Source organism: Sceloporus occidentalis, unplaced genomic scaffold, assembly GCF_023333645.1.
Source record: "Sceloporus occidentalis isolate IW3139 unplaced genomic scaffold, rSceOcc1.0.p SCAF_1, whole genome shotgun sequence".
Taxonomy (NCBI): domain Eukaryota; kingdom Metazoa; phylum Chordata; class Lepidosauria; order Squamata; family Phrynosomatidae; genus Sceloporus; species Sceloporus occidentalis.
The window spans coordinates 117312024-117332083 of NW_028316981.1; the positions used below are offsets into that span (position 1 = coordinate 117312024).

Sequence of the window (20060 nt, forward strand, 5' to 3'; positions counted from 1 at the left end):
AGCCTGCAAAAGGGGAGGGGGTCTCTTCATGTTCTCTCTCCTTTTGGTAGGGTATTGCCAATATGTGAAATCAACTTAATTTCAGTTTATGGCAAACCTATAAAAGTGAGACCCCCAAGAGCCCTGCTCCAGTTTTGCAAACGGCATCCTTTGGAATATCAAATAATTTAGGTGGAACAATAGCATTCCATTTTTAATGTATTAAGAATAAAATATTTTAAATGAAATGTATTAGTTTTTAAAAATCGAATTCCCTTTCTTAATTAAAACACCTATGTCCCACTCTTTTGAATTAAAAGCACCACCCAGAAGCACACTCATTTAAAACCTTTCCTTCTTAGAACACATTAGTAGCCCATTCCTCCAGGATGCTGTGTGCATCCTGGAGGCAGTCTTGTATCTCACCCATCCTGGTGGCAGTCTTGTATCTCACCCATCATGGCAAAGGCAAAAGGACTTACCTGCTCTTCATCAGACCAAACACTAACCAAATTAGCCTTCTTATTAATACAATGCCACAGAGCATTGGTCCAGTTTTTCTTCTCTGCTGAAAAGTAATAGCAGTTTCTTCCTTTCATTTTCCATTTGGTGGGGCATGAATGAGAGACCAGGGACTTTCCCTCACCACAGATGGATGCTGCAGAGCAAACATGGCACAACACTCTATTAATGCTTGACCCTGTTGTGAGACCTCAGAGTGCTCAGAGGCAGCTGGCAATTCAGTGTCTCAGTGGGCAGGGCATACACATCATCACCCGCTTTCTCAAACACTGCAGGCAATCTGCATTTGCTTCTTGGCTCTGTTTCAATCCCTAAGATATATTGAACACTGCAGCCTCCTTCTGGAATGCAGCTTCTTAAATATTCTGGAGCCAGTTAGGAACATGGGATTCTCCATCCTAATTTTCCCTATTGTATATGAGGTCAGAGCCAATATGGGGCAATTTGTTGCCCAAAGAAGTGCAGAAAATAGTGTCCCTGGAAAAGAATAGATGCATAAGTCCTTTGGTTTTTAGAGCTACTTGAGATATCTGGGCTTCTGAGGCAGAAAATCTTTCAAACTATTGTTCCCCTTTCTGGCAGATAAAATGATAATATATTAAAGTAACTATTCATATTCTGACTTTTGCTGATACCTAAAATATGCTGCTATATTGTCTTTCTTTACCTAATGACAAGGCTGCTGTTGTCCATCTCTGTGCCAATCTCATGCCACTCTGGCAAACAGAGCAGGAAATTAATTCTGACAGGGCAACTCAGCCCAAAAGCAAAGCTTACCAAGCAGAATTGTAACTGTATATATTTCCGCAAGCATTTGGAGCGATAGGGCTTCTGGCCCATGAATGTTTATTGGTTTTGAGCTCTGTAATATCTAGGATAGAGCCTAAATACCCGAAAAGATCCCAGATCCCAAGCTAAACAGGGTCAGCCCTGGTTAGTACTTGGATGGGAGACTACCAAGGTTTGTTGTTGTTATCCACCCTTGAGTCAATCTCGATCCATGGCGACCCTGTGGATGAGAAATCTCCAAGATTCCCTGTCCTCCACTGCTCTGCTTTTTTCCTGCAAAGTCATACCCATGACATCTTTTATAAAATCCATCCATCTAGCATGCAGCCTTTCTCTCTCTCTGCTTCCCTCCACCTTCACTAGCATTATTGTTTTCTCCAATGACTTGTGCCTTCTCATGATGTGCCCAAAGTATGACAGCCTTAGTCTAGTCATCTTGGCTTCCAGAAAGATTTCTGGTTTGATCTGTTCTAGCACCCATTTGTTTGACTCTTTGGCTGTCCTCAGCAAAATCCTCAGCAATCTTCTCCAGCACCACATTTCAAATGAATTTATTTTCTTCCTGTTTTGTTAACTGTCCAGCTCTCGCATCCATGCATGGTAATAGGGAATACAGTGACTTGTACAATTCTAACTTTCATGCTCAGTTGTATATCTTTACATTTTAGGATCTTTTCTAATTCTTTCAAAGCTGCCCTCCCCATTCTTAGTCTTCTTATGATTTCTTACTGCAGTCCCCACTCAGATCAATGTTTGATCCTAGGTACTGTACCAGGTACTGTAGGCTGTATTTCAGATGAAAAAACTGGCAAAGCCTGGCAAGAGTATTTCTTATCTCAGAAAATGCTATGAAATTCATGGGGTCACCATAAATTGACAGGCTACTTGAAGGCGCTTACACACACACACACACACACACACACACACACACACAATATCTAGGTGGGTATGATGTTATTGGTGCCTTGCTTACCATAAAACCGAATAGAAAATCAAGTCAATAACTTCTGAACACTTTAATTTTTGGAACAGCTATTTAAAAAAACTGATAATTTATGCTGCACCAAGCTCATCCATGAGGGAGATATTTGGTTGCTTTGGGGTGGGCAAAACCTCTATTGCCAAACAATGAACCTAACTTATGTGTAAAAAGCAGAAGCTGTGAATACAAACAAAACCAAGAAACCCAAAGGTGCACCACCAGTATCTGTATTCAGGATCCACACTTACTAACATCTGATTAAAGTTTTGCAATAGAGTGTGTTGCCGTGGAGAAGGTTAATCAACGTCTTTTATATGAGATTTAAAACAAATAAAAACTCTGAAAGGTGATCATATTACAGATGGTATTTTCTCTGCATCAGGACAGCAGCATTCTACACCATGAGATTTCAGGGACATATCTTGAGACTTAGGGACAGGCTCTGGTGCTGTTTTTAAGCATGACACCCTGTTGCTCACAGCATGTCATCCAAATTAACACATGAAGACTAACAAATTAGTAAATATATTCAGGGTTTTTTTTTTTAAAGCTCTGCTCTAAGGGGTGGGGGGACACAATTTCTTGGCTCTGCAGGCACTGTCTCCAGTAACTTATGGACATTGCATTCCAGGGGCATCACTAGAGGGGGTGCAGGCCACATCAGGTTACATCCTAAAGAAGGGGTGACACCACTGCTCTACAAACATCTACCTTTTGGCAGAAACCAATTGTGGCATTCGCTTGCATCCCCTTACAATCCTGACAAAATGCTGTAAGTAGGGTGATGTTCAGTGAGAGGAAAAAGGAGAGGTCCCAGGTTTTCTTATAAAATAATTTACTTTAAAAAAAATAAAGACCAAAAATTTAAAAACCATTTTTTAAAAAAAATATTTTTAATTTTTCTTTAAAAGCATCACATCTTACCAAATTTTCACTTTAACCACATGAAACTATGAACATGTAACTACATTAGTACTTTTGTAGTGTAAAGGTATAATTTTAATTTTTCTATTTTTCTATGGCACAAGTATTGCTATTATATTCAGTGATAAGTGAGAATAAATAGTAACATTAGTACAAAAAGCATTACAAAGGATTCTGTGTGATGTGGTATGAGAGGAGGTCAGTGGCTGCCATGATGCCATGAGTTACCGCCCCAGGTGTCTCCAACCATAGCGATGCCACTGCGTAATTTTCCAAGCAAAGATACAGATTTTCAAACTCTTTTTGAAATATTCTGATTTAAAATACTGTGACACTAACATGCCATACATATTTCAAGGTTTTCTTGGTGGTGGGTGGCAAAAGAAAAAAAAAAACTGGACAAAGAGGAGATGGAAGTTGATGGGTATAGCTAAAAGCTGGAGGTTGAAGGACAAAAAGGATGAGAGAGGCTGCTGCCACACGGCAAAATAAAGCTGTCTGACACCACTTTAACTGCCATGACTCAATGCTATGGAATTCTGGGATTTGTAGTTTTGTGGTATATTTAGCCTTCCCTGTCAGAGAGCTCTAGTACTGCATCAAACTAGAAATCCCAGAATACCATAGCACTGAGTGATGGAAGTTAAAGGGGCTGTACAGATCGCCCCTAAGGAGCAGTATGAAGCCACCTCTCTCTGTGCCGGATCAGGGCCATGGCAACCACATGCTGCAGCCCAGATCTCGCCTTTCCGCACCGCAAAAAGGAGTCGCAAAAAGCAGTTCCTTTTGCACCCCAGAAATGGCATTGTGGCCACCAGTGTATGGTTTTTCTGCACTTTTTTGGTGCTGCGTCATTTGGACACAGCACCAGAGGAGCACAGTTACACTGTGTGCCATGTGGTGCAGTGCATGGGTCATCATGCCGGCCTGGGGGTGGAGTCAGAGCATGCGTCATGTGGGCACTATGCCCTACTCTGCCTCCAGGCTGGTCTTAATGGCCCGTCTGTACAGCCCAAAAGTGGTGTGAAATGGCTTTATTTCTGCAATGTGGCAGCAACCAGAGAAAGAAAAATAAAGTTATGGAGGGAGGTTCTGAATATAGCAGTGGATTCTTATTCCCTTTACCTTTCCCCTGTTGTAGGTTAGAATGGAAGGCCAGGACCATCAGCAGGGTTATAGTTGCTGTTCAGAGCACAGTCTGGGCAGAACTGCCTCCCTCCAGCCCTTTGCTATTATACTGTCCTAGGCAGAAAGTCTTATGACTCTAGGGAAGAGGGGTTAGGCATGTCCCCTGCTTCTCTTGCCTTTCTAGTGGCTCTGTCTATTGGGTTTCTTTCAGAATTCCCACCTCTGGCTGATCAAGCCAGAACTAAAATAGGCCAAATAAAAACATGCCCCAGGGTTCCAGCCTCACCTGTGATGTCCTGAAGTTCACTGAAGTTATTGCTTACAGTCCTTTCCATAATCTTTTGTGCTTCTTGAATATTATCCAAGTCCTGCCACACTGAAAAAAAATTGAAATGCTCACAAACAGTGGTGAGTTAGCGCTGTCAGGTCACCTCTGAGGCTGCTCTGCAGTCCAGCTGCCAGTTCAACAGTGAAAGAAAGGGTTCAGGCTGTCTGAGGTGAGGATGAAAGAATAAAGCACTCAGCAGCATGGATTCATATTCTTTTCTCACTAAAAGTCTAAACTGCCTTAACCTGAAGCGCTCTGGGAGGGGAAATGATTTCATGAAGAATCAGATCTGTGAAGGAAGTAAATTATCCTTAATAGGCTTGAATCAATGAAACCTGGCTGCCAATCAATATATAGAGTGATCTCTGTCTGGACTCTAGACATAACAGATTCCAGCACTTCACACTGAGATTGCTTTGAAGTGCTGATGTTGCTTTCATTTGACCATGTGCTGCTTCCTTCCTGCTTATTCAGGACCAGCCTTATAATGAGCAAAAATGGGGTGTCTGCCTCAGGTAAGAGATGTGCGGGAGGGTACCACAGCCTGCTTACTCCATCATTTCTACACTTGGTGGCATGGGCTGAGAAGTGTAAGGTCAACAATAAATTACTTTATACAAGTCATTTTATTATCAGTTATTCTTTTCATATTACTAAAGGAAATACATTTTGATCTCATGATTTGAGGAGGGAAAAATGACATTCCTAAGCAGTATGAGTGTGTCAGTAGGTCTTTCTGTATCCCTTTTGAGAAGCATCTATTGCCTATTTCTTAAAATAAGATAATCACATGTATACCATTTTGTTTCCAGTCAGCATGATGGCATATGTGAGATTTTGTATGTTTGGATTAGTTGTGATTGGTATGTTTGCCCTGTTTGCAAAGACTGGCTTTCAATCAAATTCTTGATAAGTTTTGTCTAGATTACTTGTGGTTGGTTCTTGACTCAGGCAGCAAGAGGTCTTTGATCAGCCCTGGAACCATTATTTCAAATGCAGGGCAAATAGTGGGCCAAGTTGTGTGTGTGTGTGTCACAAGTCACCCCACCTCAATTATGTATCATAGAATAAACTCATGGTTTAAATATATACATACCCATCCAATGGATAAATGTTCAATGGTAGACCATGACCCACTCTATGAAAGTGCCTGTTAACACAGTGGAAATGACTAAACATCTTACAAGTGAGTCCAAACCCAGCAGAGAGCTCTCCCCTCTATCCCAACAGAGAGCCAGTGTTGGGTTTTTTTGGAAAGAGAACTAAAGAAAACTGCTTGCATTGAATGGCTTGGCTACAGTGACACATGCCTTAGTTACATCCTGTCTGGATTACTGTAATATGCTATGCAGGGGGCTGACTTTGAAGAGTGTTTGGTAAGTTTAATTGGTCCAAAGAGCTGCAGCCAGACTACTGAATGGCGCACGCCATTCATTTTTCTAACGGAAGGGCGAGGTCCGGATCCCTCAGACTCCTCCCCCCCTTGGCTACATCCCTGGAGCAAGGAAAGACTTTGTTACAATAGCCCCACTTGCTATTGGTCTGTTTCCTGGCACAATTCAAAGTTCTAATTCTGACCTATAAAGCCCTATAAGGCTCAGGTCCAGGTTTTTTGAAATGCCATTTTCTTCCATATGGGGCTGCCCAGGTTTTATGGTCTTTGGGTGAGGTCTTTCCCTCTGTCCCACCACATTCACAGGGACATCTAGTAGGGACACAGGAGAGAGTCTTCACAGTGGCTGTTTCTCAATGTTGGAACTCCCTTCACAGAGAAACTAGACTGGCCTGTTCAAGGGTGGCCTTCTAGTAGTGAGTGAATAATTATTTCCCTTACAAAAGACCTTTGAGAACTGTTGATATGGAAACTGCTTTTAATAGTGTAGCATTGTCCATATGTGTTGCTTTGTAATGGACATTCTTCCAAATTGCTTTTAATTCTGTTGATAGTCTATATTTTAATTTTTGTATGTTTTTAACGAAGTGACCTTTTGTTAGCATCTCTTGTAAGCTGCCTTGAGTCCCGTGGCTAGAAAATGATGAGATATATCCAGTTCTAGTAGTAGTAGTAGTAGTATGTAAAGGGATATTGTAGTACCTTTGAGACTAACTGAGCGAAAGGCATTGAAGCATAAGCTTTTGTACACTTGTATGGCTGGATGGAGTGAATTGATGTCTAAGAAGGACCTTAACAGTCAGACTATGGCCTGTTACAGACAGCCAAAATAAAGCTGCTTCGAGTCACAGTGGAGGTATGGTGTTTCAATGATGCATGCATCCTAAGAATCCAGAAGTCGCACCAAAGCCATGCTCCAGACTGGAGCATGGCTTTGGTGTGGCTTCTGGACTCTTAGGACGCATGCATCATTGAAACACCATACCTCCATTGTGACTCGAAGCAGCTTTATTTTGGCTGTCTGTAACAGGCCTATATGAATAGCCATAGAAATGCAAAATTTGTGGGTGTGGAGATGAGGTGACAAGTTCAATTTTAACTATGGTCATTCAGGGACCATGGCAGGAGAAAATATATTGCCTATGGCCAGAATGGGTGGATGAGCATAAGTTTGGGGATATGGTGTGTGCAGACTGGGAACTGGAAGGAGAGGGGCAAGAGTGCCCTCATGGGGCTGGGGTAGGAGTAGTAGCAATAATAGTAGCAACAATAGTAGCAACAACAACAACATAGTACCTACCTCTCATGAGCATCTCTGAATAGTTCAGGTTTAAGGCCTGTACTTCCTCTGACACTGTTGAGACTGAAGAAGGAAAATGAGACAAAGACATGCTGTTCTTATTCTTTCTTGTGCTACCAAAGTAAGCCTTACTTTGAGCCATAGTTTCCTTTTGGCTCATCCAATGCCCTCATCCCTATGCCAAGACCTTTCTAATAATGGTGGCAACTAATTCAGTGGAAAACGGCAGACAAAGAAGACATGATGAGGGGGTGTTTCTCGCTTGGAAGGCAGAGTATCTGACAGTAGATGGTATAAATGCAAAAAATAATGAGATTATTTTCAGGAACCCAGTATTTTAAAAATAATTTTTCAGAAACAGCTGTCAGAACAGAGTCCTATATAGCTGTCAAGTGGAAGGCACAAATTTAGGATCAGAGTTAGCAGACAAAGCTAAGTATGTTGGAGCTCAGGCAAAAGTAAGGATAGCTCTTCCTGTTGAGGAGAGCCGATAGTCAAGTCACGAACAAGCACCAACTGATAGCTTTTTTTGTGTCTTTCCTTCCAAATATTATAATCCATTCCTACCTCAAAAGTCACATCATTGTGCAACAATAATATACAATATGCACAGTGAAAATACAATATTTACATTGTCCAAAGAACTGGACAAATACAGGTCTCACTTATCTGACATGGTTGAGGCCAAAAGTGTTTTCAGTTTCAGAATTTTCGGATTTTGGAATATTTGCATACACATAATGATAAATCTTGGAGATGGGGCAGAAGTCACATAGCCTGAAAGTAATTTTATACACAATATTTCTAATAATTTTGTGCATGAGACAAAGTTTGTTTACACTGAACCATCAGAAAGCAAACATGCCATTATCTCAGCTACCCATGTGAATGATTTTGGATGTTGGATTATTTCAGATTTCTGAATTCTGGATAAGGGAGACTCAACTTGTATATGTATGTTTTTAATATATGATCATAACTAAAATGGTTGGAACATGTTGCTTTAGCCATTAGCTCAGCATACAGGTTAAAATGCACAGCAAGATGCAGAGAGTTCTGATTGCTCCAGATCCACTTGACAGGAAACTGATTTGGTTCTGACTGAAGAAGATCACTTACATTTTATCAGGACCAGAGACAAGAGACCTGCCCACATGGCTAAGCATATGGCCACCAGGACATAAAGAATTATCACATGATATCTTCTTTGGAGGGTAGACTCAGTGGTGGAAAGAACTGTGGAAAAGAAGATTGGCAGAAGGATTTAATTTGGAGCAAATCAAACAGTTTTAAGGAGGAATAGATTGTTAGAAATGAAGCAACATAAAAATGAAATTAATAATATTGTTTATTTTCTAGATAAAAATAAATTCTAGAAAATGGTCCTTTGTTTCTCAGTCTCCTTATCTTCTGTGCAAGGAGGGGCTCAAGTTATTAGAGCCACTATCCAGTCCTGTCATTGTGCCCACAGAAGTAGCTGCAAGCAGGAGGGATATAATTTTCCTTCCTCCCACAATATTCCATGCACCCTAAAAGCCTTAGAAACCTGCTCCAGAAGGCTGGGAAACTCTCTGAACACATTTTCATCACCTGAGAGGACTGTAAGGTACTGGGAAGGGGAACATTACTGTGGACATCACATTAGATTTAGGCCTTTTCCTTTTAAAAATAGTGCTGAAAGTTATACATTAAGTACCACACAGGATTTAGAAAGCAGTCTTGGGTGTGGTCCAGACAGTGCTTTGCGCCGGCCTGACCACATACTAGAGTTTCATGGGGACAGAGTGACTGCACGCCCCGCAACCCTATTATGTGGCGGTGACATAATAATGGCAGCACCCTGTATACATGGGCACAGCCATTGTTACTTAAGTACCGTGTGGCATCCACACATTGTTGCACTGTGCTTATGTAGCCAGTGCGCCAGTGGCGCACTTCTTACGCTGTCCCTGTGGCTTTAAAAGAATCCACTTTTCACAGGTTCTTTTTCCGCCGGAGAGAAGCTGTGCGGTCTGGTGGCTGCAGCTTCCCTCTGGGGGGAAAAAGGCCACTGCCGCTCTGGACATTCTCCAAGGTATGTAACGGTCCTAAGAAACAGAAGTCAACAATTGTATAGGATGCCAGATCTATCCAGTCAAATTCACAATGGAACAAAACAACAAGTATGTGCTGAATAGCCACAGGTATTTGCCACAGCCCACAGGTAAGCCTTGGCTCTTAATTTCTTCTGTTTGGGTATGTGGTCATCTAGAGCAGTGGTCCCCAAACTGTGCCCTTTAAGAGATTTTGGACTTGATCTCCCAGAAGCCTCAGCAATGGTAGCCAATTGTCTGGGATTCTGGGAGCTGAAGTCCAAAATCCCACAAAGAGCAGTTTGGGAACCATTGATCTAAAGTAGGGGTAAGAAGTAAATTTGGTTTTCCTAGTAGATCTAATTTGCTATAAATCACCAAGGATTTCATCTGAACAATGAAGTAGAACATGGCCTGGTAGCCAAAAAACCCAGGGTTCATTCCCACTACAATTTGCAGTGAATTGCAGATCGAAGGTATATGACCCTCATTCCCACTTGAAATCAATTCCGATTCTTATTTGATTGATTTCAATGGCAATAAAGTGGAGCAAACACAAAAAAATGGGTTTTCCAGAGAGTAGTTTCAAGTGTTTGTTTTCCAAAGAATCGATTCTGAAGTGAATTCAATAAGTGGAAACAACAGCTCAGAATCAATTCATTCTGAGGGGAGGGACGAATGGCACAGGAGTGTTTTCCATCCCTCCCCAGTTTTTTGGAGATGTCACACACCTCCAATGCTGCCTTTTGAGTTTGTGGTTCTGTCCAGGACTGCAGCCAGCACTCACAGACACACTGATAAGAGTGGCTTAGTCCGACAAGTAGAAGCAAACCACAGACCTTGCAAGGAGTAAGCATGAGAGCAGTCAAGCCAAGGTCAGGATACCAGAAGTCAAAGCAATCCAAAAGCCAAGCCAAAGTCAGGAGACAGAGGGGTCCAAACAGTCCGAGATCAAAGCAGCCAGAAGATAACAAGGGTCCAATCCGAGATCAAAGCAACAAGGAATCAAGGTACAAGAAGCCAGTGCTAGCAGCAATCACGCCAAGGGATCATGCAATAAACTCTGGCAAACAGTGAAGGTCTCTCAATAGTTTAAGTAAGGGAAACTCTCCCCCGTGCCACCTGAGGCTGGTTGGCTAATTGCCTCTCTGCAATCCTCTTGGATCTGCGCCTGCAAGCACTCTCAGCCCTTCTCTCTTGGAATGTAGGCACCTCCAGGCAAGCTTCCTCCCCAGAGTCACCACTAGGCTGTTGCACCATAGGAGGCCCCTCTCTAGCACTAGGACCTGGTTGGGCCTCCTCCTCAGGGGCAGGAATAGTACAGCTGGGACCTGGCAGAGAGGATTGCCACCTCAATCAGCTCTTGCTCTGGAGGAGGCTCATCCTCATCCTCCAAGAGCTGATCTTGGCTGGCCATGACAGGTTGTGACATGGGTGCTTTTTTTTAAATTAATCGATGAATTGAAAGATTGATCTTGCAACTACTTGCAAAGGCAAGTAGTTGCTAAGCCATTTTATCAATTTAGCGCTTAATTTTTTTTAAAAAAAACTTGCCGTTTTTCCTGTCCTCCCCCTCCCCCTCCTGGGTACCTTCCTTCTTTCCTCCTCCTCATTCCTCCTTCCTTCTTCCTCCTCCTTTCTTTCCCCAGCAGCCTGAGACGTGGGCAAAGGCTTGCATCCGAGCACAGGGGAGCACACACCCACACACCCCTCCATGTGGGGAGGAGAGGAAGAGAGGAAAGCCACCTGAGGCAGGCAGGCAGGCAGCCCCACAAGGAGGGGAAAGCTGTGATGGTGGCAGCCGGAAGCTTCCCCGCAGCCTGGAAAGGAGTGTCCTTGGGGCTTCATGCCCCAAGGACACCCCGACAGCAGAGGGGAAAGAGAGAAAGGGGCTGCTCCGGCCCTTTCTCTTCTGTATCACTGCTGAAGTTGTTTAAAGGCCACTCCAGCAATATGTGGGGCGAAAGGAGCTCCGTTTCGGAGCTCCTTTTGGCGCCGCTGGAAGGGCGCCACAAGCACCCTGCAGCAACACGCGCACATCACACCCGTGGTGTTTAGCTGCAGTGCAGCTGTGACATCATAATGGCGGTGCCCATGTAGACAGCGCACTGCCATTTTGACGCCACGGTTACATACTAGGGTTGCGGGGCATCTGTAAAGGATGCCCTGAGGCAACCTGAGCATATATTCAGGCTGGCGCAAAGCGCTGGTCTGGATACCACCGATATCTGAAGAAGCTCCTTGAGAATATGTTAATATTTAAAGATTAAACGCATGAATTAAAGTGATTGGATTTATGTGCTGACCTGAGCAAGGATGAGATTCTCAAGCAATATAAAACCCCAAATTTTTGTGCTCAGAGAACCACTCTAGGAAGAAAAATGTATGCCCTGAGAGATTGAGAAGGCTAGATTCAATTTTAAAATGCAGGGAAAGAGCTTTCTTTTTAAAAGTGTAAAGCAGAGAGGAATTTGCCAACTTGCCCTTGTAAGAATTATGCTAACATTTCCTGGAGAAACAAACAGGCTCTGGGAAGACAGTCAACTTTTTCTTTAGCAAAGACAATGAACATTGCAGTAGCAGATAACTCTGGGCACTTGGGCAACAGGTTGCCTAAATAGCAGCCAGAATTTTGAAAACTCAGTAGCATCCAGAAAAATTGGCAGGATTGGTTTGTACTTTGCTAGCCTGGAATAGGCTATGTTGTTTACACTGATGTTTCAGTAAAGGATTACCATAAGTTTAATAAAGGAAGAACATTTGTAAGGCATTTATGTTGAGTTTTGTGTTGGTTTTTCAGGCTGTCTGGCCACATTTTGAAAGAATTTATTCCTGACATTTCTCCTGCAACTGTGACTGGCATCTTCTGAAGATGCAACTTAGGGGTCACCAAAGTGGATTTAGGCACTGACATGTCAGGAGGAGGTGAGGAAAAGCCTATACAGGATGTATCCTGCCTCTCAGGATACATCCAAGATGGGGAGGAGGGTTGTGGAGCCAGAGCTAACCCTCCACTGTCCCCTCCACCTTGGATGCCTCTCAGGATACATCCAAGGTGGGGAGGAGGCTCAGAGAGTCAGGTGGAGCCAGGTGGAGGGGAGAGTGGAGGGTTAGGTCTGGCTTTCTGAGCCTCCTCCCCACCTTGGATGTATCTCGAGAGGCTTCCAAGGTGGGGGGAGGGGGGCTGCCAAGGAGAAAAGGGGGTCTGCTTTAAACCAGATCTTTATCAGGAAGCCTTTTATAGGGGGTTGTGTTCTATTTGTGTTTTTTTAACTTATGTATGTTTAATGCAATATAGTTTTAGAAAATGATTTTAAATGTTTTTATTTTATTGTAAAATTTTTAACTGATTTTATCTGTGAGCCACTTGGGTCCCTTTTTGGGAGAAATAATAATAATAATAAGTTTATTTGTATTTTTCCGCTTCTCCCAATCAAAGTGGGATTACAACCAAAAATCTCCATATAGGCAATCATGTCTAAAATACATATCATAAAAACATCACAAAGTATAAAAATTTCAATTACAGTAATTGCAGGGCAGCAGGCAGTTATGCTGTTATGACCGGAAGTGGGGTTTCCTAAAGTTCTTTATAGAAGGTCAGGTGGGTATGCCCACAGGAAGAGATCTGTCTTTAGTACCTTCTTAAAGACATCTAGGATCGTGATGAGACGGATCTCCTCCGGCAGATTGTTTCATAACCTGGGGGCCATAGCTGTATATGCTCTTTTGGAAGTAACTGTTAGTCTGACATTTGAGTAGTCTAACAGATTCTTCCCTGTTGTCCTTAGGGTGTGGGGCAGATTGTGTAGGGAGAGGTGTTCCCTCAAGTAACTCAGGCCCAAGCCATGTAGGGCTTTAAAGGTAACAACCAACACTTTGTATTGTGCCCAGAAGCTAATTGGCAGCCAGTGTAAGGATTTTAGGACAGGTGTTATATGATCTGATCTGGAAGTTCCAGTGATCAATCTGGCTGCTGCATTTTGAATTAATTGAAGCTTCCGAACCTGGTATAAAGGTAGCCCCATGTAGAGCGCATTACAGAAGTCTAAGTGAGAGATTACCAGTGCGTGTACCACCGTTTCAAGGTTCTTTTGGTCCAGGTAGGGACGCAGCTGGCGTATCAGCTTAAGCTGGTACCAAGCACTCCTGGCCATCGCATCCACTTGAGATGATAACTGTAGAGATGGGTCCAGGAGTACTCCCAAGCTGCAAACTTTGTCCTTAGGGGGTAAGTGTGACCCCATCCAGGACTGGGTGACAAATCTCCATCCCTGGACTTGGGGTGCCTATCACGAGTACCTCCATTTTGGCTGGATTCAGCCTGAGTTTGTTTTCCCTCATCCAGCCCATTACTGACCCCAGGCAGGCATCCAGAGGAGAGATGTCATCCTTTGTCACTGTATCAGTCGAAGACATAGAGAGATAGATCTGGGTATCATCAGCATACTGATAAAACCGTGCTCCATGACTCCGGATGATCTCTCCCAGCGGCTTCATGTAAATGTTAAATAGCATGGGGGACAGAATGGCGCCTTGAGGGACACCAGGTGTCAGCTCTTTCTTAGAGGAGCAGCATCACCATCTGGAATCTGCCTGAGAGGTAGGAACGGAACCAGTGTAGCACAGTGCCCCCGATACCTAACTCTCTCAGGCGTTCCAGAAGGACACCATGGTCAATGGTATCGAAGGCCGCTGAGATGTCCAAGAGCACCAACAGGGTCACACTACCCCGTCGATGCCCAGACGGAGATCATCAACTAAGGTGACCATGGCCGTCTCAACTCCGTATCCCGCTCTGAAGCCAGTTTGAAATGGGTCCAGATGATCAGCTTCGTCCAAGACCACTTGGAGTTGGAAGGCGACTGCCCTCTCGATCACCTTGCCCAAGAATGGTAAAAGGGAGACCAGTCTGTAATTGTTTCTCAACTGGGAAATGGTAAAAGGGAAACCAGTCTGTATGCCCAAGAATGGTAAAAGGGAGACCGGACTGTAATTGTTTCTCAACTGGGGAATAGTAAAAGGGAGACCGGTCTGTAATTGTTTCTCAGCTGGGGATCTAGGGAGGCATATAAATGAAATAAACAAATAATAGAAACCTACATGGTCCCTTTTGCTGAGACAGGAACTTTCTTAACTGTTCAATTCATAAGTCTCAGCATAATGTAATGAGTGAGCCATACATTACTAGTGTAGCTCCAGTGCTCCAAGACTAATATAGTCAATGAAAAGGCTATTATGATGAGTGCACACACATTAAAGAAGACTAGAGGCTAAAGAAATTTTCATACCATTCTTCTTGTCCATGCCCTGTCTTTGTTCCACAGCTGGAGTTATAGCCCCCCCATCATCATAATCATCATCCTCATCCGGACCGCTGGGTGAATCTGTACAGAAGAAAAGTTGGCCTTGGCTTAGAAGACAGAGCAGAATCATTCATACAAATGAACTATTGTAAAATTTTTGAAGTTGCTTTTAAAGTCAAACCAGTTTCTGGTCAGAAAATCTAGATTCCTGTTTATAGAATCTGGCCAAGCCTGTCCTTGAATACAATTCTACAGTGCTGTCTCTTTGCCCTCCTTTGATGCCCAGTTGTATAATCTCTTCAGAGGGTAGAGCAGATCTTAGAGTGTTAAAAAGGAACTTGTTGCTTTAATTGTTACAATAGTCATCCATTTGCTTGTTACCATCGTCCACAAAGATAACATGTGGAGTTAGTATTAAATTGATAGTGTTCCTATTATGCCACTGTAACAGACAGGAACGTACTCTCTAGTTCCCGTAAGTGGCCAGTTGAGACACTGCACCTTTAACAAAGCAACCCAAGCATTTTCTTCCCTCCTGAATTCCTTGAAGAACCACCCCCTCATATAATCAAGTTGGATATAGTATTTCCATCTTATACAGTTGCTAAATTTTTAGATTCCTATGATGATTATTGTTTCAGCCATGTGCAGTTTTATACAGCCAGCCCAGGAAAGTGGCCCTCCCCGCTCCCTGCCCCCCCCTCCTGCACTCCTAGGGGGGTGGGTAATACCACTTTGGGTTTTTTAGGGAAACCAGATTTTGCAGTTCTTTCTTGCCCAGTGTAAACAACTCAGCTCCTTCTTACACCACGTCATTATCCTGTTATAGCAGTGCTCTGGTCTTGCTTTCATCTCAGCCGATTCACACAACATCATGGCTCTCCCTTGTTCTGTTGTGCTGTACAGCTGTTGGGAATATTTTTATGCTGATAATAATCCACTAATGACCTCCTTTACAGCTTTCTTGACTCAGTAGCCAGTTTTAGTGCAGAGGTCTTATTCCACTTGCAAGAATGACGAATTGATGGGTGCAGTCTGGGCATTGTCTGGTTGTCCCTCCCTTGGAAATTCCCAAGGAAATTTTCAGCAGGGAAACCTCAGTCCACCTCTGGTGCTTGGGTGCTAAGGACAAACTACCAAAGGGAATAGCTGTGCTTGCTGTGGTCTACACCCTTGAAACTTTTTTCAATATATATATATATATATATATATATGATTGGTTTGTAAGCCAATTTCCCCCCAACAAGCTGGGTACTCATTTTACTAATCTATGGATGGATGGAAGGCTGAGTGGACCCTGGAGCCCTGCCATACACACACACACAAACATACCTACATATGGTTTGCTGTTATAGCACAATAACACTGCAATCCTGATCTGTGGACCATTTAAAATCTCTATTCTGATGATTTACTGGGTATGTTTTCCAAAGATTTTTCCACTGCTTTACTGTAGTACCACACACCAGTGTTTCTACCATAGTGTTACATTTTTAAAATTGTTTCTGTTTTTAAGTTAAAAGTGTAGTAATACTATGATGTCATGCTGCAATACATTATTATGGCTTAACAAGTACAAATGAAGTGGTGTTCGTACAAGACAACCTGAACAAAACTGACAAGCATGAGAAACACTTTTGTTTTTCACAGGAGAAAGATATCAAAAATGCTGGGGGGGGTGGGGTGGTCTATTTCTTTTCCTGTATCACTTCTCACAATGCAAGCTCTAGGCAGTGATGGGTGTATTGTAATGATGTTATGTTGTAATGGTGTTATTACAGTTTAATAAGTAGAAGTGAAGTGGTTTTGAACAGGAAAACCCGAAACAACTGATGAGTAAGATAAGCAATTTTGTTTTTCATAACAGAAAGTCACCAAAAATGGTGGGAGATGGTGTGGTCTGTACAGTATCTCTTTCTGCACCATCACCCAGATGAGAGATTTGGATAGTAATGAGTGTGCCATAATGACATTGTTCTGTAATGGTGTTATTACAGCTATTCTTTTTAAATGAAGCAAATCAATCATAAAACACAATGTGGAGCAAATGGGGTGGTGATAATAGCTTTAGTGCAGCTAAAAAAATCTATGAAATTTGTGGTATTACAGTGCAAATGTGGCAAGGGTGTGATACATAGCATCAACAATCAGCTATCATTATAAGTACAGCTGAAGTGGTTTTTCAAACAATATAACACAGCATAACAGGATGGTATGATAAGGGCCTGAAAATCAGTAATAAGTTTCTGTGTCCCCAAAGCCTTTTGTATTTACTAGCAGGGACCTTTGGAATATTCTGCCAGGGAGCTCCTCCTCTGTTGCCTCTGAACAAACTACAAACACCTCGAATTCCACAGGATGGAGCCATGATAGTTAAAGTGAATAAAACTGCTATAACTATGCCGTGTTAAAGTTCCTTCCCACCTTGATTCTTAGCATTCACTACTGACTTTGTTAAGGTCATCACAACATCTCCTTCAAATAACAAATATAAAAGATGAATGACTTTGGTTAATTGAATCATTTGGATGAAGCTGTAATAAGCTGAAGGGGATCTGGCGCCAGTGTTCATCCAAGTTGGTATGATCCCAGTTTCTCTTTTGTGTCTAGGAGAGATTTCCTCTGTGATACTTTTCTCTTTTTTAAATTAAAGTTTAATATTAAAAAGAACAACAAAACAACATAACAGTATCTATGACACTTTTCATGGACAGAATGGCCTATGGGGTTGTTACCTGGGATTCCCAAAGTGGTGTGGATGAACTGTTTGATTGCATTTGTGAAGCATTGGGAAATTACTTTCGTGGGTGTTGGGCACACTCTGTTTTCCAATGACCTGACCATCTACAATGGCATGTTGAAGTCCCAAATAAAGTAAACCTTTGAATTAAGTATTTGACTTACAATTCAGTTGGTTTTGTATATTTACTCTAAATCTAATGGAAATTAAATATAATGTAGGCTATTCAGTTGAAACATGCACACTTGGGAATCTTCTTTATGAAGAATGGCTAACAAAGACAGTTAACACATATATATGCTTCTATTTTACCAGTAGATAATTTATGAAACAGATTTAGGTGGGCAAAGCTCTTTCACAAATATGCAGTATTACTAGAACAAGGATTTCTCTACTCTTTCTTACATATTCCAGAGACCCTCAGAAGCCTAATAAGCAGAAATCTTAATGATCCCAAAGGTCACTCCTTCCTTACATTTATACTCTAGCCTTTTCTATAAAATGTGCCCAGGGTGTCTAAGAGTAGTAATAATAAAGAAGTGGCATAAGAAAAAAGATAACAGTGGCAAGGCTTTGCTCCTTGGAACAAGGTCTATCACTAGCCTGACATAACCTCCACATTTCACAGATGAAAACCAGGGCACCAGTGGCCAAACAACATCAGAATCTGGTGAAGATGGTAAGTGTTACTAATGAGGAAGACTATACAGTACAAGCTAGGAGAGACTGCAGCAGTTTGAGCTTACTGAAAGGTGCAAGATTCTGCTCTTTCCTCTCCCCATTACATTGTTAAAACTGTTTTTGCACTTTGAACTCACTTGGTAGCATCTGAAGTAAGCAAAGGGGGAAATGGGAAGAGGAGAAAATGACTGTGACATTTTAGGACCTTACTGCATGAGCTTCCTCTCCTGCTACAATTGTGTCATCTTTAAAACCTCTATTCAAGCAGGATTGCTTTCTTTACTATTGCACCTTCTTAACCATCACAGAATTGTAGCTTCTGATAGTGCTAAAGCTGTATACCCTCCACAATAAACTAACTTCCTCAGCAATTGGACGGGGGCTGGGGGATGTGTGTGTGCAAGCACGCATACACACACGTACTCAGAATTCCCACCTAAGGCAGGGGGATGACTGCAGAGGGGGAGCATGGGTATATATGGGTGGAGGGAGGGTCCTTTCTTCCTTCATATGTTTTCCCCTGGGGGCATGGTAAGGCTCTGGAGGGTATGAGGGACAGAGAGGGCAGGCCATCAAGAAATTGGGCTATTTGCAGCAACCCAGACTCCAGTCCCCAGCCACCCTCCTCCTCTGTGTTTTCCACTGCTGCCTCACATGATGTACCCTCTGACTGGAGTTTCGAGAGGCTGTGAGTGTGTGTATGCAGGTGTTCATGCATGTGTGTATGCATACACACACTCCTGCACACATGCCCTCTTTCATGTACCAAAGAGGTCTCAGAGTGCCCAGAAACTGAATGCATTTCTGCTTTTGACCTGTTCCAGTTCCTGAAAGTCCTGTGGTCCCTTAGCCTATTGGATATGCAGGAGCTTCCTGTAAAAGCTGTGATGCTGGCCAGACACACAATAGGTTACATTTTAGCCTTTCTTTCTGCCAAATTGGACTAGCAGCAAGATCTTTTGGGCTAACCTGCTAGATCCTGCCTTGTATCTGAGCAAGGAGAAGACATTACTCTCTTTCCCTCATTGGCTAGACACCCAGAAGGGGGCAGTTTTTGACTTAATCACTTTGCTGCTGGTCAAATTTAGCCTTTTAAATAGTGTGCCACTGCACTGTAGCCTCAACCAAATGGCTACCAAAGCCCTTTGCTTTGGTAATAGGAGAAATAAACACTGGTGTGAAGTTGTAGGCTTTCACAGCTGGCATCCATAGTTTTTTGTGGGGTTTACAGGCTATGAGGCCATGTTCTAGAAGAGTTTGTTCCTGACATTCCAGCTGCTGGTGAAACGTCAGAAATAAACTCTTCAAGAACACGGCCTCATCCCCCAAAAAACCCACAAAAAACTATAAACACTGATGTTGGTACACCAGTCACTGCTAATGAAAACAAAGAGGGAAGAGCAGAGAAGCAGGGAGATGCTGGACAGAAGCTAGGAGCCCCTTGAAAGCAGTTTTCTCAGAGCCCTCTCAAACCTGGTGGTATCTCTGGATATCAGACAGAACCAACTCCCTGTCTAGTTCCTAGTACAGATCAGCTATAAAGATACCCAAAGCAGTCTCTTTCCCATAAAGGCCTGAAACCAAACTTGAATGAATCTAGACAATCCATGCTTATCCAGAAATAATTTTATGGAGTTGAGCTACCACCATGTGCCAAAACATCTTGCCCAACAATGGACATGACAGAATGGGACCATGCCAACTTACTTGTTTTGAGAGGAAACGGAGGTGCTGTTGGCGCAGCGAACACATAAATCCCTGTTGACACAAAGAAAAAAAGAGAATTTACGAAATTGATATTTTGAACAGGAATAATCTCCATTGAAAAAAATAATGGCACTGCAGCCTGAAGGACAAGCAAGCAAGTTAAGGAAGCTATTGCTGTTACATGTCTTCAAGTCGTTTCCAAGTTACAG

The 20060-nt window shown here is 42.7% G+C and overlaps 1 protein-coding gene across 3 annotated transcripts in view; it reads right to left on the reverse strand.

Moving 5' to 3' along the window:
- LOC149321998 (low affinity immunoglobulin epsilon Fc receptor-like) overlaps positions 1 to 20060 on the reverse strand; it is a 55086-nt gene that overhangs the window by 25091 nt on the left and 9935 nt on the right. For all 3 annotated transcript variants that reach the window (XM_089506183.1, XM_089506113.1, XM_089506254.1), the window contains exons 2-7: positions 19852 to 19902; positions 14709 to 14804; positions 8465 to 8581; positions 7346 to 7408; positions 4611 to 4700; positions 462 to 637 (exon numbers count right to left, since the gene is read on the reverse strand). In XM_089506183.1, coding sequence (XP_089362309.1) covers positions 462 to 637; positions 4611 to 4700; positions 7346 to 7408; positions 8465 to 8581; positions 14709 to 14804; positions 19852 to 19902 — 593 coding nt within the window. The remainder of the gene's footprint in view (positions 1 to 461; positions 638 to 4610; positions 4701 to 7345; positions 7409 to 8464; positions 8582 to 14708; positions 14805 to 19851; positions 19903 to 20060) is intronic.